The sequence below is a fragment of the Tachysurus fulvidraco genome, chromosome 20 (assembly GCF_022655615.1).
Source record: "Tachysurus fulvidraco isolate hzauxx_2018 chromosome 20, HZAU_PFXX_2.0, whole genome shotgun sequence".
Classification (NCBI taxonomy): Eukaryota; Metazoa; Chordata; class Actinopteri; order Siluriformes; family Bagridae; genus Tachysurus; species Tachysurus fulvidraco.
Window position 1 is genome coordinate 3,750,426 of NC_062537.1, and position 16,953 is coordinate 3,767,378.

General features: G+C 42.0%; 3 protein-coding genes across 11 annotated transcripts in view; 2 read left to right on the top strand and 1 right to left on the bottom strand.

Annotated features, from left to right (window-relative positions):
- LOC113638311 (WD repeat-containing protein 70) overlaps positions 1-8,129 on the top strand; it is a 36,160-nt gene extending 28,031 nt beyond the window's left edge. For all 7 annotated transcript variants that reach the window (XM_047804531.1, XM_047804533.1, XM_047804529.1 and 4 more), the window contains exons 14-18: positions 1,918-2,018; positions 2,738-2,817; positions 3,709-3,825; positions 4,431-4,593; positions 7,697-8,129. In XM_047804531.1, the coding sequence (XP_047660487.1) occupies positions 1,918-2,018; positions 2,738-2,817; positions 3,709-3,825; positions 4,431-4,593; positions 7,697-7,784 (549 nt within the window). In that variant the 3' untranslated portion in view covers positions 7,785-8,129. The remainder of the gene's footprint in view (positions 1-1,917; positions 2,019-2,737; positions 2,818-3,708; positions 3,826-4,430; positions 4,594-7,696) is intronic.
- A 2,662-nt stretch (positions 8,130-10,791) lies between these two features.
- Positions 10,792-16,406, bottom strand: gdnfa (glial cell derived neurotrophic factor a). Its single transcript, XM_027139369.2, has 2 exons — positions 16,211-16,406; positions 10,792-13,678 (listed from the first exon to the last, which is right to left on the bottom strand). The coding sequence occupies exons 1-2, from the start codon at positions 16,404-16,406 to the stop codon at positions 13,140-13,142; spliced, it is 735 nt and encodes a 244-aa protein (XP_026995170.1). The 3' UTR covers positions 10,792-13,139.
- opn4xa (opsin 4xa) overlaps positions 16,320-16,953 on the top strand; it is a 32,141-nt gene continuing 31,507 nt past the window's right edge. For all 3 annotated transcript variants that reach the window (XM_047804534.1, XM_027139366.2, XM_027139364.2), the window contains exon 1: positions 16,320-16,458. The gene's annotated coding sequence lies outside the window, so the exon portion shown is untranslated. The remainder of the gene's footprint in view (positions 16,459-16,953) is intronic.

Here is a 16,953-nt window from a genome sequence, read left to right on the forward strand (position 1 = left end):
GACGTGTCTGACGAAGCGGCTGCCGACGTTACAGGCAGCCCGTGCAGTGAGCACACAGCAGCAGAGCCACTTCCAGTACATCAGTGTGTTATTTCATCAGTGCTTCCACTTTTTCTATTTCTAATTGGCAGCTTTTCAGAAGAACATTATCCTGCTTTTCCTGCTGGTTAATTTGTAGTGGAAAAGACACTTGATGCCTCACTATATAAAATTCATGCATAACCGCAGTGTCCAAAAAAATTCCACCGACAGCATTTTACGTCAATAACTAACTGAATGTTCAGTAGAAAAAGTACAATTCTAAGCAGAATGTCTGCCTTTGCACTTTGCAGATATGGACAGTAATCTGAAATATTGCATAATATAACACTTCTTAGGGCTCTAGCTGGATACACATGGATAATATGCAACAAACCTTTTTACTGCACATATTAAAACTGCTACCTCACGAAGTACGCACTCGAATCAAAGTGCTATCCGCCCTCTTCCGAATACACAAGTTTACCGATGGTTCACCCGATGAAGCAGTAACGGAGCTCTGCTGTATTCTTCTCATATTACGACACTGCAGATGTTCTATGTCGTCTATTTATTTTGCTGCAGTACACAGTGATAATGAAGTGGAGTAGTCTGAGGAGCTTGTTGAGGCTAGCGCTCCTTCTGCTATATTTGGATATTCGGTGCCCCATGTTTGCCCCAGCAGAGGTGCGTCAGAGGCTGGAGCCGTATTCTCACGAGAACTGCGCTTGATTAATGAGCTTGTTTAGCACTGGCTTATTGGTTACCATGTGGTGGACTTATGCCGAGTTATTCACACTTATGAACGTTGCAGATGAGCACATACTGTAGTTTCTCTTTCAGACACGCACACACACAGTTCTCCTTATGTGCACTGAGATCAAAACACGCTTGCAATCATGACTTGTGACGTAATCAAGTCAGCTTCACAAAGGGATTGAACTGCCATTTCTGCAAAGAGAAGTCTGTCATCATTGTAGACATTTCTAAATAATGCACATTAATCCATAAAATGCGCAGGCAGTTAAGTAAATCGGCGAATGGAGCGCACAGGTTGACCTGTAGTCCTCCACACATGGCTAGCAGACACAGCAGGATGACGATAAAGCTTTATTCTGGGTCAGTCGAGCTTAGCCGAGCCAAAGAGGGCCTGAACAGCTGGACACTAAGCAGCTTTCCCCTTCCACACTCCCTCTTCTGCTCCTGTGGGTCTCTTCTGGTCCGTACACTTTCTCTTGCACCCTCCACCACTAGTACTTGTTTAGAGCAAAGCCGACATTGTTTTCCACTCCCTCTCTGCCTCTAGTGTTTATTCTGCTCCAGTCAATTATTTTTGGAAACTATTCGCATATCATTCTTATAGTGTACCGTTTGTTCTATAAAAACCATCAATTCATCTTAGAATGAACATTGTGCCTAATATTGGTATATAAGTATTTTTTTTTAAATATCAATATATAATCCTTGGCATCGTGGTGTGTTTAACTGTTCTGCTTCTCTGTTTTTGCATTGTTACAAGAATGCCTTTTTTGTTTGTGAAAAGATGCTCAAAAACGCTCATATTGCTGACTCTCTATTACACACACTGACACACACACACACAAACACACACACCCACACGCGGTCACATCCTCCATCTGTCGAATGTGAAATCCAGGCCTCTACCCAAAGCCCAAATATAGTCAACTACAGCTTAGTGAGCTGGAGAATCCTCGCTTAGTGCTTCTCAACGGCTCACTGCCGCTGACTTACATGAAAAACTTTCTCATCACTGTTTTTCTCTGTATTTCCTTTACTTGTCCCAAATGATTTTATTCTTCCCTTCTTTCTCCTTCCTGTTTTTTATCTTCTCCACCTCTCTCTCTCTCTCTCTCTCTCTCTCTCTCTCTCCCCCTCCAGAGTGTGGTTCGCTGTCTCTGGCATCCGAAGCTGAATCAGATCATGGTCGGGACGGGGAGCGGTCTGGCCAAAGTCTACTACGACCCAGTCAAGAGCCAGAGGTGCAGTGAGCTCTAGAGTCCCTCCTCTCATCTTCCAACTTCTTCACTACTGCACAGGGAGAAATATTACCTGTGTGTGCATTTAGTGTGGCTCAGATCAGTAATTATTTTGTGCAGGGGTCAGATAGAGTAGTCGGACCGGGGGGGAGACGGACAAGTCTCCTGAATTAACTACCGGTTGTCCCATCAGTTCCAGCTGGGAGGCCGTCAGATGTGGAATCGTTCATTAAACTGTCCCGTTTGAGTCCATTAGTGGTGATTACTGAGGGCAAGGACAGCAGGGCCTCACATGCTGCCTGTCTGGAAAATCAATGCTCCACAAGCGGCCGTTTGATTTACAGATATTCTGTGATTTCAAATGTTTTTTTTAGCAGGTCACCCTACATATCAGACAGATATTCTAATATTTATCATTCCTTTATCAAGTGGTGTTTTTTACACAACTCAAAAACACCTCTGTGTTTTCAGGTTACAGGTTATGACATCATAATTTTTCTGCCACAGTTTGTTATTCCAGGGGCAGTTTATAGGGACACACAGAAATCCAATTCTTATTACAAATCAAATCCAAATTTCCTGTTCTTTAGTAAAACAAAAGTACAGAAATAAAACTCACACAACACATCAAGTGAAGTGAAACACACTGGAGATAGATTGTGTAGAATTTTGTAGAAAGTTTCACTCACATGCTCCGGTTTGGATGCTTTTTTGTTTTTTAGGGGCGCCAAACTTTGTGTTGTGAAGAGCAACAGGAAGGAGAAGCAGGCCGAGACGCTGACGCAGGACTACATCATCACCCGTAAGTGCACAAACCCCCCCCTCCCACACACACACAGGTGTTTGTCTCCATTCACTGCTGTTACAAGCCCATTAGTGCTGCAGTATGGTGTGTGTGTGTGTGTGAGTGTGTGAGTGCTTTCCATCGGATTGCTGTCTCACGCAGCCCTTAACCCGTAAGCCATGATGCCATTAGCGTCCGTCACTCCATCCGCCACGCGCCTGGCATGAGGGCTCCGGTCAAGTCACAGCGTGCCACACACAAACCATAAACACATCCTGACCCTCCGCCCACATGACACACAGCTCGCCGTCAAAACTCTCCCTCCTCTCTGTATACCATTAAGCACATTCTCCAGTGGCCGTAGTAGCATTTAGCGCATGATTTAACAGTCTGCGACGTAAGCCGATAGACTGAGCTGAGTGACGCATCGCTGGATAGCCATGGAAAATTCAAGGAGGAAAGCAAAATGATGGCCTGTTGAGAGAGAGGGAGGCAGAACGGTTCAACGTGTCACCACTAACCTCTTTGCTTAATGTAGCATGTAGGAGAAGAATTAACACTGCACAGTGACAACAGGGCTCCTGAATGGAAAATCGCTTCATCTTTCCTACTCCCCTCACCCCCACGAATCCCCCTGTCCACCCCTTACAACACACGCAAACAGAGTCAAGAGTCATGTGATGGTGTGTGAGACCTTGTGAAATCAGAATACGTTAATCAAAAGTAAATAAAAACACAGCGAGCGTTACAGCTCTCTGTGGTTGCTATGATGAAGCTGGAGGGTGCAGTGCTCTGTTTACGGTTTTGTTTCTTTTTCTTAATCTTTGTTATGCTCATGTTACTGAGTTGTATAGTTGACTTAATACATATATGTGTGTCTGTCTCTCTCTCTCTTTTTTTTTTCCCCAGCCCATGCATTGCCAATGTTCCGCGAGGCCAGACAGCGCAGCACCAAGAAGCAGCTGGAAAAAGACCGACTGGACCCAATGAAATCCCACAAGCCCGAGCCGCCCATGTCCGGCCCAGGTGATGTAAAACCCCTCGTGAAGCTGCAGGCCCCTGCGGTATCTCTCGTACTCCTTGGCTGCACTTCTTAAGATCCTGGCTGCTTGTGGGATCTAGACTGCAGCTCTAAGTAAACACACTGTAAGATTACATTAAAGACTTGGCTGAGGACCAGGTGCAACTGGCTTTGGCTTCTTTCCTCGTGTCTGTTTGAGGCAGAGGTGTGGAAAGCGCGGCACGGAGAGCGCTTCGGTTTCCTCAGTCTCTAAAGCTGTCAGTCATACAGGACGAGTCTCTCTCCTTACATCCATAAACCCATCATGGGTTAACATGATCTCAGTCAGCCTCCCGATATCTGGGAGATTCCCACTGATCACCGAGCCTAAAGCAGGTCTCAGGGTCTCCCATGTTTAAACATAACGTAAATAGCCTTTCAACGAGTGGAGGATGTTTTTCTTAGCGTTCAGCATGTGTGTACATGCGCCGGAGGAAGGAAGGACCAGGGTTTTCCTGACCCGTCTCTCTTTACCGAGGCCAATGAAGTTGTTTGTATTTATACAAATGAATTTGACTTGTATGTTTTGCATCATGATGTTTCTCTTCCTCTCTGCACTTTTAACAAACAGGCAGGGGGGGTCGCGTGGCAGCCCACGGAGGCACCCTGTCGTCCTTCATCGTGAAGAACATCGCTCTGGACAAGACGGACGACAGCAACCCCCGCGAGGCCATTCTGCGCCACGCCAGAGAGGCGGCAGAGAACCCCTACTGGGTCGCTCCCGCATACAAAGTGTAAGCAGTTGTTTCGTTATCAGGAGGTAAAAGCAGCGAGCTTGGGATGAAAGACCAATTAGATTAGATAAGATTAGAAATTTTCCGTAGGAAAATAGAAAACCGTTGCAGCCGAGAGCAACGTGGAGCCCCTCACACACACACACGGCTATTGTCAGTGACAGGTTGTGATGTAACTAGATGCTAGTGTGTTTGTGTATGAGGGGAAAGATGTGTGTGCATGTGTGCGTGACTCAGGTCAGGTTGCACCTGCGTATCGCGTCCTCGTTGTCACGCCTCGGCTGACGGATGCATGAATGTTTTAAAAAAGCTCAGCATGCGTGTGCGCATGTGGGGTGTGTGTGTGTGTTTGAGGGACTACCTGAGACCGCTCTCTGTTGTAGACAGAAAAGGCAAAGGAAATGGAATCAAGGTTTATCAGATAATCTAAGTACGTTTAGCGACTATGTTGTCTTAAAGGTTTCCGATGGAAAGCTTTTCTTCATGCTGGTTACGTTTCATCAAAAATAACCGAATCCATTTTTAACTCATTAATGTAAACGTTCCTAGCCATATTTAAAACTATATTATTATCCAAAACTCTTCTAATTTAAAATTCTTTATATATCTTTGCCACATCACGTAAATGAGTCTGAACGGAGATTATTTCATTATAATTTTTTTTTTGGAGTAGAGCAGTGTACTTTACCACATCTGAGGTTACTGAGGTTACTGAACCAGACGCAGTTTGAGCCAAATGTGTAATTTAAGCCTAAATTGGACCTAGTTATAAACTTCCCACACTTGTTAAGCACATTAAGGAAGCAAATGTAGGACATCTAGTATGTGTTGGCTGATTGACTATGTTGAATTTAATTATGCTTAAATTAGAAAACAGCCCTGTCGCTCCTCCCGGTGTTTTCTTTTTCTCTCAGGTTAACATAAAACCGGCGTCTCAGCAAGTTTTCTTCTTTACGGAATTTTAATGGACGTCGAAGCCCTAATTTTATGTTCTGTTTACAAGTAGTCAAAGAGAAAACCAAGCATTTATCTTGGGTTTGTATTGACGTTTTCCATGTATGGATCACGGCTTTTAGTTTCCTCTAGGAGTGAAAAATGCTTTCTCTGCAAGTGTCAGTTGATAAGAAGCTTTCGGCCTGTTATCTCCCCATCTCTTCGTCTCTCCTCCGTCGTCTTTCTCACTGTGGGATGTTTACCTGGACTGGTGCAGACGAAGGAGCCGACGTTCGCAGGTGGTCCGTCCAGCCGGCACACGGAGTCGACCCTGACACAGCCTTTTTTTTTTTTTTTTTCCCCTGCGGGGCAGATGAATGCAGAGATCTCCAGCTTGGATTTGTCAGAGCAGGGAGCATTTAGAAGGTGATATCGGATGCAGGTTAAATCTTGCATATCTGCAGGTTGAGCTGCTGCGTTATATATGTGTTTGTTCAATGTAAAGAATAGGTAATAGCTGAAATTAGCGAGGAGACTTGTTCAGCACAGTAAGTAAAGAATAACCCCAAGTGTTTTATTCCTCTTATACCACAGCGATTACACTAAAGAGCTATAAACCAGTAAAGAGTCATTCTGTTCCCTTTTTTTTTTACATGAAAAAGAGAGAGAAAAATCATGTTAGAGAGAAGTGTAAATGTGTATAAATAAATCGTCCTTCGTTCACCATATCCCCATTAGATATTTTTCTTTGCTTGTTTATTATTAGCCTGAGATTATATGGCACGTCAGTTGTACAATCCTCAATTAATCCTCCGACTTGTCCGAATTGAAAATTCCGTGCTTCTGTTACCAACCAAAATTTTAAACATTGTGTTCTAGAAGATTTTCTTATATCTGGAGCTGTATGTTTTAGCCTATGTTTAAATCTATGTGAGATTTGATTAATTTCCTGTCATTAAAATTTGTGTGGTCCCTTGAGAAGTCCTATGTTTGACACCTAGGCTTGTGTCATGATGCGTGCTCCAGCGTCGCCTTGTAACTTAATCTCCATCATTACACCTGAGTGCAGCCTTTTAGAGCTACTAGCGAGCGTTAATGACACTGTAGACACTAAAGAGAGCTATTGTAGCACTTCCATGCACAAATGATCCTGTTTCTTCCTTTGTTGGCCCGCCTTAATTGCTTTGCTCAGGTATCAAGAGTAGGTCGATGGAGACATACACACACCTGACACAGAAATACTAGCCAACTGATACTCGAGAACCTGGAAACTGATTGCACGCCGAATGCATAACTTCTCTTGTGTCGTCCATCACCACCGGCTTTGTCTTGTGTCGTTACCTACAACTTATCTGTACACTAATGAATCCTCGCTTCTGCTTCCACAGCAATTACTCACAATGGTGGTCTCTGTGATCTCATCAGGGAATTCTCCAGGTCCCAGCAATGATGTGTATGGCATCAGGTCTCTGTTAGAGGTTAATCAAATGTGTCTGTGAAAAGTTATTTGTTTGAAACATACAGAGCTGGTTGTGAGGTCAGCGTTGCCCTTTACAGCAGCAGCAGTACATGCAGATAAAGGAACGCGGGAACACAACATATGGTTGTGTAAGAGCCAGAGATTTCTCTGAAGCGCTGCAGTTGAAGTTATCTGCATGCATACCCCCCCCCCCCCCTCTATAACCTGTACAGCATCCACACCATGACTCACCAAGGACCAGATGTTGCATTTTAATCACTGTACGGAATTGAGTGATGAAAGTAGGGGAATGGTTTAATCCCCCTCGCTCGCTATAACTCTCTCTCTCTCTCTCTCTCTCTCAATCATTTCTGCTTGCTTTTTTTTTTTTTTTTTTTTTATCGGTCTCATTTTCTCCCGCTCTGTCCCTCCAGCCCTTCATTCTTAATCTCTTTCTCTAGGGATCTTATTCAAACTCTGCTCGAAGCCTCTGCATGCCAGGAGTAACAGTAGCTCTGAGCAGTTTTTCACTAAAGTGATTTTATAGCTTGTGGTTCATCCGTGATTTGTCGTCATTTGTCAAAGCGCTCGACTTGTTTAGTATTTGTTTCTCTTAACTTTTCTAATAAAAAAAAGAAAAACACTCTGCCAGATGTTGACGTTCTGCTGTCAGTGCAACATGTCTAATCTTTGCGCTCGTTTCTTGTGCAGGACTCAGCCAAATCCCTTGTTTGCGGCAGAAGAATCCGAGGACGAGGAAGCCGACAAGGAGCCAGAGTGGAAGAAACGCAAGATCTGAAAACGAGAGCTACTTTATAGTTCTTCTCATGAAATCTGTGTATAAAACAAGAGATTATGTCTTGAACATGATTGTTGTAAAATAATGTCTTGGTGTGTAAAGGCCTGAGAGAAAGTGTTTGTGTGTGTGTGAGAGAGAGAGAGATATGGGGAAACAGCATCAGCATCATGCAGTGCTCATGTGTAACTGATTTTTATATTGGGTAGACCTGCAAGTACTGAATGTACAGAATGTTGCCTCGAATACTTTTTTTTGTTTTTGTTAAAGCAGCTTGTTTTTAAAGATATTTCGCTTCGTGTTTTTGTGTCATGTTGCAAAATAAACATACAGCGTGTGTGGTCAGTGCATGCATTTGCATTATGAAAAGCGTGACCTGCTACCACGTGGCTTTTCCACCACTCAATCTTTTACCTCAGAAACTCAGAATCTTTTACCTTTTTTGGTTAAGCGTAGCCAACTCTTTCCAAATGGTGTGTGACCGTCTAGTAATTTCTCTAATAAGGGAATGCGATGCGTTCTCATATTTTTCCTGAACATGCCGGTTTTGTCACCGATCCCTGAGCTCAGATGTTTGTGCCGAGGTGACTCCCGGCCTGTACACAACAGTAGGTTGCTGTGTCACAACAGATTCCAATCTGCTGAATCTCAAGAGCTCTGATCCATCTTTGTCTCCAAAACCCCCCCAAACTACATCTTTGGACTTTTCCACCAAACGTGCTGTCTTCGGGTTTGCTCCTGGTGACTCACTGTGTTCAGTAAATATTTATTTTGAAATCATTTTTAGCTACTTTTCTTTTCCAGCTCGTCAAATGTTGCTTGGGCGGAGAGAGCGTTTTCTGCTGGCTGAGACATGCAAGTTTATTACAGCATGTCTGATGTGGATTCTTTTAAAACACTGATTCAACACCTGATATCTGTAGATTGACCTGAGAGTGGACAAAGGGACCGTTGTGTACCTGTACACACACACTCTGATACAGTTTTATGTGTAATTATAGCCATGCAAACTCGATCATCTCACTTGGCCTGAATGTTGTTCCTATAAATAATTAATCTCTAATGCTCTTGTGTGCCTACTTTTAGTTCCGTTACATAATAGAGAACCTATAATAAGGGATGATTGCGAGGGAGTGGGAGAGGCTTGTCAGATACATGGATTACATATTTCTACTCTTTACCATTCCATGGAATTTCCCCTCTGGCTAACCTAGAACTTCAGGGGGGGTCTTTTTTTGGTAGGTATATGATTGTGACATATCAGTTTCAAAGTTTTGCTTGACCTACGAACACACCAAAGCACTTTGTTGGGGTCAATGCATCAATAAGGAACCTTCTCTCCTCTCCTCCTTATTTCTAGTCATAAGAGCAGATAAATATAACTACAAGAAAAAGTGTTTTTTCGCAAGAGGATTTTTTTTCCCCAGTAATGTGTAGTGAAGTAGCATGGCCAATCTGAACCCGCGGCCCCATCTGTCAGCGCCTGTTCTGAGTGCTGATGTCAGCAGCTGTCCGGTCCACCCCAGTATCCGTTACGGTCCATGGAATGTCAGGATGCCACACTGGGTGATGTCAGGGCATAATCATGCCCACTGGGGTTCGCCACGCCACTTTAGTTGTGGCAGAAAGGGTGTGTTGTGGCTTTGGCAAGCTGGCCGCGATCTCTATATATCAATGGAAGCCTGTCAGCAGATTGGACTGCCTCCTTCTTGTTTTCACGTTCAGCTCAAATGGCAGGCTGTAGTTTTTTTTGTTTGTTTGTTTTTTTTTTATCATTTACATTGAGACCTCAGCTTGCAGTGATTATTCAGGAGAGGATTTATATATATATATATATACACTAGACTTTGCAGAATTGGCAAGTTTGCATTTGCCAATGTTTGTTTGCACATCCTGATCAATCACAAAACACCAGATTTTGCTCTTGATACGAGATAACTTGAACTGGAAAGTCACTCAGGTTGTTTTAGATCTGCGTTTGACGACTTCTTGCCTTTTGTTCATCGTGCGGGCAAAACATGAGGTCCTGAAGTAGGACACGTTCCCAGATCGTTTTGTTGCAGAGACAGCGTTCCTTTTAAACAATCATCAGAGACATCAGTGTCATCTGAAAATTCATTCCAGAGCCCCCAAGTTGGCGCGTAGGCAGGAATGTCATGCGTTTTCATTTGCAAAATTGAAAATCTTTGAACACATTTAGTTATAAGTGATGAAACTCCAAATAAGCTATGAATCTCTCTCTCACTCTCTCACTCTTTTGGTCTCTGCCTCTGTTTCTATCAGAACATAATGACTGGTTTACTGGAATGTTCACTGGTTCACAGAAACAACTTAAAGAATTCGGGTTCACCAGTTTGTGACCACAAACATAGGATGCTAGTTAACCTAAGCTAAGCAAACCTTTTTAGGAACCGGTCCACTGGTTTGTAAACAAAGCCATTATGCAATCCAATTCTAACAGCACAAGTGTTAGCACCCTGTCTGTGGAAAAGCGCCAGTGGAGGCCAGCTATAAGGTCGAAGAGACTCGGCGTAACGTTTAAGCACTCTGCAGCACATCTTTGTTTTTTTTTGTTTTTTTACTCCAAGCAAAATCCACTCAGCTTGGTGGAAACATTTCTTCCAAGTGCCCAGATTTACTGCATGTCTTTACAAGCCGTGATTGTTTACTGTACAATCCTGAGCCTGTGTTTAGGAATGTAGAACAGATTTCTTCTGCCTAATCTATTCTAACGGCTCCGAGTCACTCTGCAACTCAAAGCCCACCGAGGGTCTGCAGTGAGACTCTTCCTCTTTTTTGTTTAACTCGTTCTGTCTTTGTTGACTTTTATCCAGTTATACCAGTTATAAAAATGACCATAAATCATGAGCAAACTTGGTCAGCACATGAAGAATACTCCACAACGTTACTTTTCTTTTCTTTTTTTTTTTAAACACAATTTTTTACAATTTTTTTTTTTTGCATTAAATATTTGTGAAAACGATCTTATTGATTTCTCCCAACATTTAAGTGATAGAAACAAGTTTTATTCTGTAAAAAGTTATAAAATGAATATTGTACAAAAATAAAGTCTGTAGAGAGCTTTGGTTTAGTAACACAAAACAAGTAAGACAAGCTGTTTTTTCTTTTTTTCTTTTTTTTTCTGGTCTCACAATGCAGGGTGGAATTTTTACAGTCAACTTTCCCCTTATAATCTTCTGCAAATTGTTTTCACCACATTTTTTAAACAGTAATTTGCATGTGTACTTTTTTTTTTTTTTGCAGAGTTTGTTAAAAGCTTCCACAAACTTTTGTCACCACGATAGGACATTTAACAGTTGAACAAAGCATCGTACACCACAACAGAGGATCACAGGACACGACATGGACACAGGTGTGTGTGTGTGTGTGTGTGTGTGTGTGTGTGTGTGTGAGGATGGAGCCACGGGGCTGAGCTGTTAAACATACCGTATCATTTCCCTCATATTTAGCTAATCAAGATTGAGCAGATTATGATTTGAGGAGATTATGTTTGGATTACATGTTGAGAAGAACATCTGAATTGCTTGGATTTTTTGAGCTTTGTGTTAGTTGTTTGCACGAGACCTGGTTTCGCTCTGTAATTATTGCTCTGGAAATATTGTGCCGTTCCCGTAGGATCTTTCCATGTGGCAGTGAGCTACGGTATCGAGACCAAAATCAGTCCTCTCATCCCATGACGTACACATCACTAGCTGTTTCTGTTAGTGTGTGTGACTCTTCACGAAAGCCCTGTTTCAGTGTTTGTGTCTAGGTTTGGGGTCTGGATTTTGTATTACGCCTGTCCTGCTTTTCGGGGCATGTGGTGGGATGCTGTGTGGATAAAAGTTCTTTTAAATGAGGTTTGTTAATGTTTACCTGAGACAGAAAGTTGGTTTGAAACACTACGGAGAAGTCAGATTCAAATCGTTGAATCGTTTGAACTTTTTTTTTAGAGCACAGAACCTACTGGAAGAGTTTGTGAGGAACCTCAAGGACCTATGCCACATTATCACCTGTCTGTTTAATGGGATGTGGATTTCAGCTTTCAACTAGGAAGGATGTTTTTTATTTATGATGATGCGTCTCCATGGGGCACAGCCCAGTTGTGCTAGAAACCTTTGCTGTAGTGACTTTATTATGGTTGAAAATAAACACTGGGCAAGAACTGCATTTTCTCTAGCAAACAGTTAATTGGTTGAGGGAGCATTTGGAGCACTGATGTTAACGTTTCTCTCTCTCCCCCCCCCCCCAAACTGCTCTGATTGAGTAAACATGATACTGGTCTACCACAGACCTAGCATTTTTTTCTTTCTAATTTAGACAACTTTTTTCCAGTTGTGCCAGATATAGTGAGGTGTTGGATGTGTCTGTGTTACAAACTAAGATGTCAGCTTTTCTGTGCTTGTTTTAAAGCATAATTGATCCTTTAAATTATTTGCATTTTTATTATTTTTTTAATGGTTAGACCGTACGTTTTCTTTAAACCAAAAATTGGCTATAGACACCGATGTCCTAAAATGAGTAAATTATTGTTTTCCAGCCCAGATAATCTGTGAGAATATGTGATTATCACATCATCTGCTTTTTCTTAAAAACCCATGCTCCACTTTGGCACCATCCAAGGTGGGGTGGGGGGTCGGGGGTGTGTGGATGTAGCTTCACAAATAAATAAGGAAAAACACTCTAATACAATTAATTGCAATAAATAACAATAAGTTAATTAAATTTCAATAAATACATTTTTCATATAGACTATATATATATATAGAGAGAGAGAGAGAGAGAAAGAGAGAGAGAGAGGGAGAATTTTCTGAATATTAAACATTTTCGTATTGAGTCTGTTCTGGCTGCTGTGGGTTAAGCCTGGATAGATGCTCTGCCTTGTCCACATAGGCATATTCAGCTATTTCTTTAGAAGGGATTCAGAAAAGCTCCAAATTCTGTGCTGTCCACAGCCTACCTTCTTGCAGACACCTCTTGCCCCATCTCTAGCAGTTCCACACAGCTGAAGTAATAGTTTGTTTATATCCCGACTGTCGGGTTGCGATTTTTCTGTGACTTGCTGATAGAGTATGTTATTGTTGCCTCTTAGACAGCATTTACATTTCAATCCCTGCTTAGAATACTCTGACATGGTTTTGTAACAGTGAATACTGAGGTGTCGCTAGTGTTGCTGTTGCTGCTTTTCCTGAAACGTTTTAAATCAAATCTTACTCCTTCAATTCTGACATACATCTCTGTGCAGGATAAACAATGACTCGAGACCTGCACTTTTCCTCCCAGAAGCAGCATTTGTCTCCGGAGTGCGAGACTTCTGTATTTTGTCCAAGTGTCTTTTCGCTTGTCCATGTGCACAAATCAGACGCAGGCGCACTTCTTGGCGGAATGCTTCTTGAGAGTGTGGTACTCCAAACTGTCATCCAAGAATGAGAGGTCGTCGTCAAATGCTATCGGTCGACAGCAGGTCTGAGAAGGTGACTCTTTGTCTAGCTTCTTGTTTTGGGTGAGGTTGTTCAGGATTTTGTCATAGTTGGTCTCTGAATCGTAACATGGACCACTGCAGTACCTAAATATTAACTCTTCTTTGGTCTGGTATCCTAACCCCAGGTCCGTCACGTTGAGGTGGATCTCTTTAAGAAGGCACCCGCGTCCTTGACCTTTGATCAGTTCATCCCGATTCCCTTTAAGCCCTCTGCCTCCACCTCGTCCTCGACCTCGCTTCTTTTCTCCTCGTCCTCTCATTCCTCTCTCTGTGTTTGTTGCTCCTCTGTGCTTCCCTTTTTCTTTTCCTCTGCCCTCAGAGTCTATCTCAGGAGATCGCCGCAGTCTGCCAATGGTTGCTGCAATGAAGTCCATTACATCATCAAACTGGTCTGGGTGCAGTCCATTGAGGTCATCTTTTAACAGATAAAACGAGAGAAATTATATGTCATGCCCTGGTGCCCATGATGTTGTTTATACTCTGTCTACATGGTTACGTAATTATATAAGAAGCAATGGTGCAATGTAGTAAGCAGTTTCTTAATTTACTGTATTTTTGATTTTCTGTTCTCTCAAGTATATGGAAAATGCATTTGGGTTATGACATTGAGGTACAGCAGAATACATCTGTTCGACCGCAAACTCAAAACATATGCACTGTCCCGCACTTGAGAAAAATGTAGCATCCTTTGATCTACATGTAATACACAATGATTTCATTATAGAAGGAACTCCGTGAAGTTCCTTCTCTCACATGTCTGCCAAACAGACTGCATTATGGTATCTGGAAAAGCTCTCATGAGACTATAATAGGTATTATTGAAGCTAATTTTATTATGATTCAACAAGTAATGAAATAAAAAATCAACAGCCTTTAAAATTCCATTAAGCTCCACCCTGAGTCAGGTAAGGAAAGGTAACGATGGTACGGAAGGGTTTTCAGTAGATTTGTAAGTCGGGAGATGGAAGGTTTAATGGTTCCAGTTAGGTCAAGGTAACGAAAGTTATATCAGAGCTAGGTAAGTCAAGCTAAGTTGGAGAAGAGTACTTGGGCCAGGTAAGTCAGACTAAGGATTGTTTTACTGGGGCCAGCTAAGTCAAGGTAAGGAAGGGTTTACCTGGGCCAGCTAAGTCAAGGTAAGGAAGGGTTTACTGGGGCCAGGTAAGTCAAGCTAAGGAAGGGTTTACTGGGGCCAGGTAAGTCAAGCTAAGGAAGGGTTTACTGGGGCCAGGTAAGTCAGGCTAAGGAAGGGTTTACTGGGGCCAGGTAAGTCAGGCTAAGGAAGGGTTTACTGGGGCCAGGTAGGTCAAGGTAAGGAAGGCTGTACCTGGGCCAGCTAAGTCAAGGTAAGGAAGGGTTTACTGGGGCCAGCTAAGTCAAGGTAAGGAAGGGTTTATTGAGCCAGTAAGATGGGAAAGGAATAGTTTACTAGAGCCAGGTAGGTCAAGATAAATTGAGGAATGGTTTAATGGAACCAGGTATGCCAACGTATGTGAGTAAAGGTTTAAGGGAGCACACTATGTGATGGGTGTGATAAGACGTGTCATTTTTAATGGGATGGGATTATCCTTTTACTTTTTTCACTTTGTGTAGTGAGCAGACTGGCTTTGCCCTCAGACGGGTGGAGCTGTCTGAATTGCATTAACTGTCACCTGTAGATCCTGCAGCCAGAAGTGTTATACAATCCGTGTCAATGCCTGGCTGACTGGCCCCGTACAACAGTATCAGGTGTGATTGTGAACACTGTTTATATACACTCTGACATTTGACAAAAAGGACTGTCTTTCGTTGGCCAGAATGAAAGGCTACGATGCCCAGGGACATGCAAAAGTCGAGCTGTTTACAACTGATGTTCCAGAGTTGCACACTAATTCTGAGGCACTGTAACATGGTCGGCTGTTCTTCAAACCACTGAATTGATTTAGTTGGCCTGCTTTAGCAAGAGTTTTGGTTTCAATATATTGGTGCATTGTGAAATGCAAACAGGGTGACCAGTCAGGCACAATTGCATTTAAATGTATCTTGTTCCAGATGCTGATTCCACTGTGTGACACTAAACATTGGAATGGTATTAAAAAATGCTGTTCTTAAGATATGAGGTTGAGCATTTAGGAAGACATGTCTCACTTAGCATTCCATACCTTATCTAGAAAATTTGCAGGTTTACTACTGTGTAAAGACAAGCCAGTGTCATCTTTAGTTAAACAAATAGAGATGCCTCCCACACAGCTGTTGAAATAAACATAAACACAATGAAAGTATGAGTCTCTTGCCTAAAACATCCATACTCTACAAAACCTTTCCTCACGGACGAACATTAATCTAGACTCCCAGCAGTATTGTGGTTACGGAGGTGGATATTTTATAGTAAACACATTCTCATTTACTTAACAAAGCACTAATGAGGACCAACCATTCAAACAAGGAATGTCATTTTGGCTGTTGCCGTGGCTCCTGACCTCTCTTGTCGTCTTCGAAAAGTCATTATCATGTTGCGGAATGTTAGATGCTAATTAAACCGTCTCTGACCATTGTGTACAGAGTATGGCTTCACAAAATGCTGAAAAAATACGATTATATACCTCTACTAAAAGAAATCATTTCTAAGTGGTTTCTGCTAAGTAGATGCTAACCGTAGTGGTTTACAGCCTCTAGTTTCTCTGCAACCACATTTGGACTGCAGTCTGTTGGCAGTCATGTCATTGTGGGATAATTTTGCATGATCATCCATGGCACAACAAGAATGGCTTAATATAATTTTTGCCTGGGAACTGCTACTGGCACATGCTGACAGGACAATTCAAGCCAGTGATTAAACACAATATCATACTAATTTTTATTTATTTATTATTTTTATTTTTTGTGATAAACAGGGAAACATCTTATAATAAAATTATTTAGTATTAAGAATAAAGTAAAGTGCAGCTCTTCTAGTGCACTGACTTACATTGTTCTTCCATGGAGGCTTGTTTCAGGCTGGCTGTTTCGAGACGGGAGTTTATGACTGGGTCCAGGACGAGCAGCTCACTACGACGCTCGTCTTGAGGAGCTCTCATGGAAGGCTGCAGCTTGTTGAAGAGAGGGCGAGCGGATACGGAGCTCAGAAGCAACAAACACGTAGCTAGAACATCCCATAACTTCATTTTAGACTCAGTTCCTATGGAAGGAGCTGCAACAAAACAGATAGAGATGAAGGTTATGCATTTATATGCATAATGCATCTTCTTTAAAACACACGATTAAGTCACACCGTGATGAATTCCTTCCATTCCTCTTCTGATGATAAAGCAAGTTGATTTATGTAATTTGTACAATATGGGGTTAGTGAACAATAACCACAATATTTGTATTTTTATTACTTTGGAGTGTTCCCTTCTCTTCTATTTAATTTTTTAAACATTAATATGTACATGGTTCAAAAAATGCTCCAAAATATTCACACTGAATCATATTTGATTTAATGATTTAATTGCCCAAATCCCAAAAGTTCTTAAAAATGTTATGGATTTAAAGCAGCATCATTCCAGATACATTTTTTTTATATAACTTCTCAGAAAAACACAGTACTGTTTCAGCACAATTTTATTTAATGTTAAACAGATTTTTGTCAATACAAGCTGAGGAGAAAATGCTATGTGGCAGAGCAACTTCTGTTCCCTATTTACAATCTCAGCTTTCAGCAGAAGCACA

Bases quoted from the DNA above. Each gene is read 5' to 3' on its own strand.
- gdnfa (XM_027139369.2), bottom strand. From the start codon at position 16,406: ATGAAGTTATGGGATGTTCTAGCTACGTGTTTGTTGCTTCTGAGCTCC. The intron at 13,679-16,210 runs GTAAGTCAGTGC...ATCTGTTAAAAG, and splicing joins AGCCTCCATGGAAGAACAAT to ATGACCTCAATGGACTGCAC.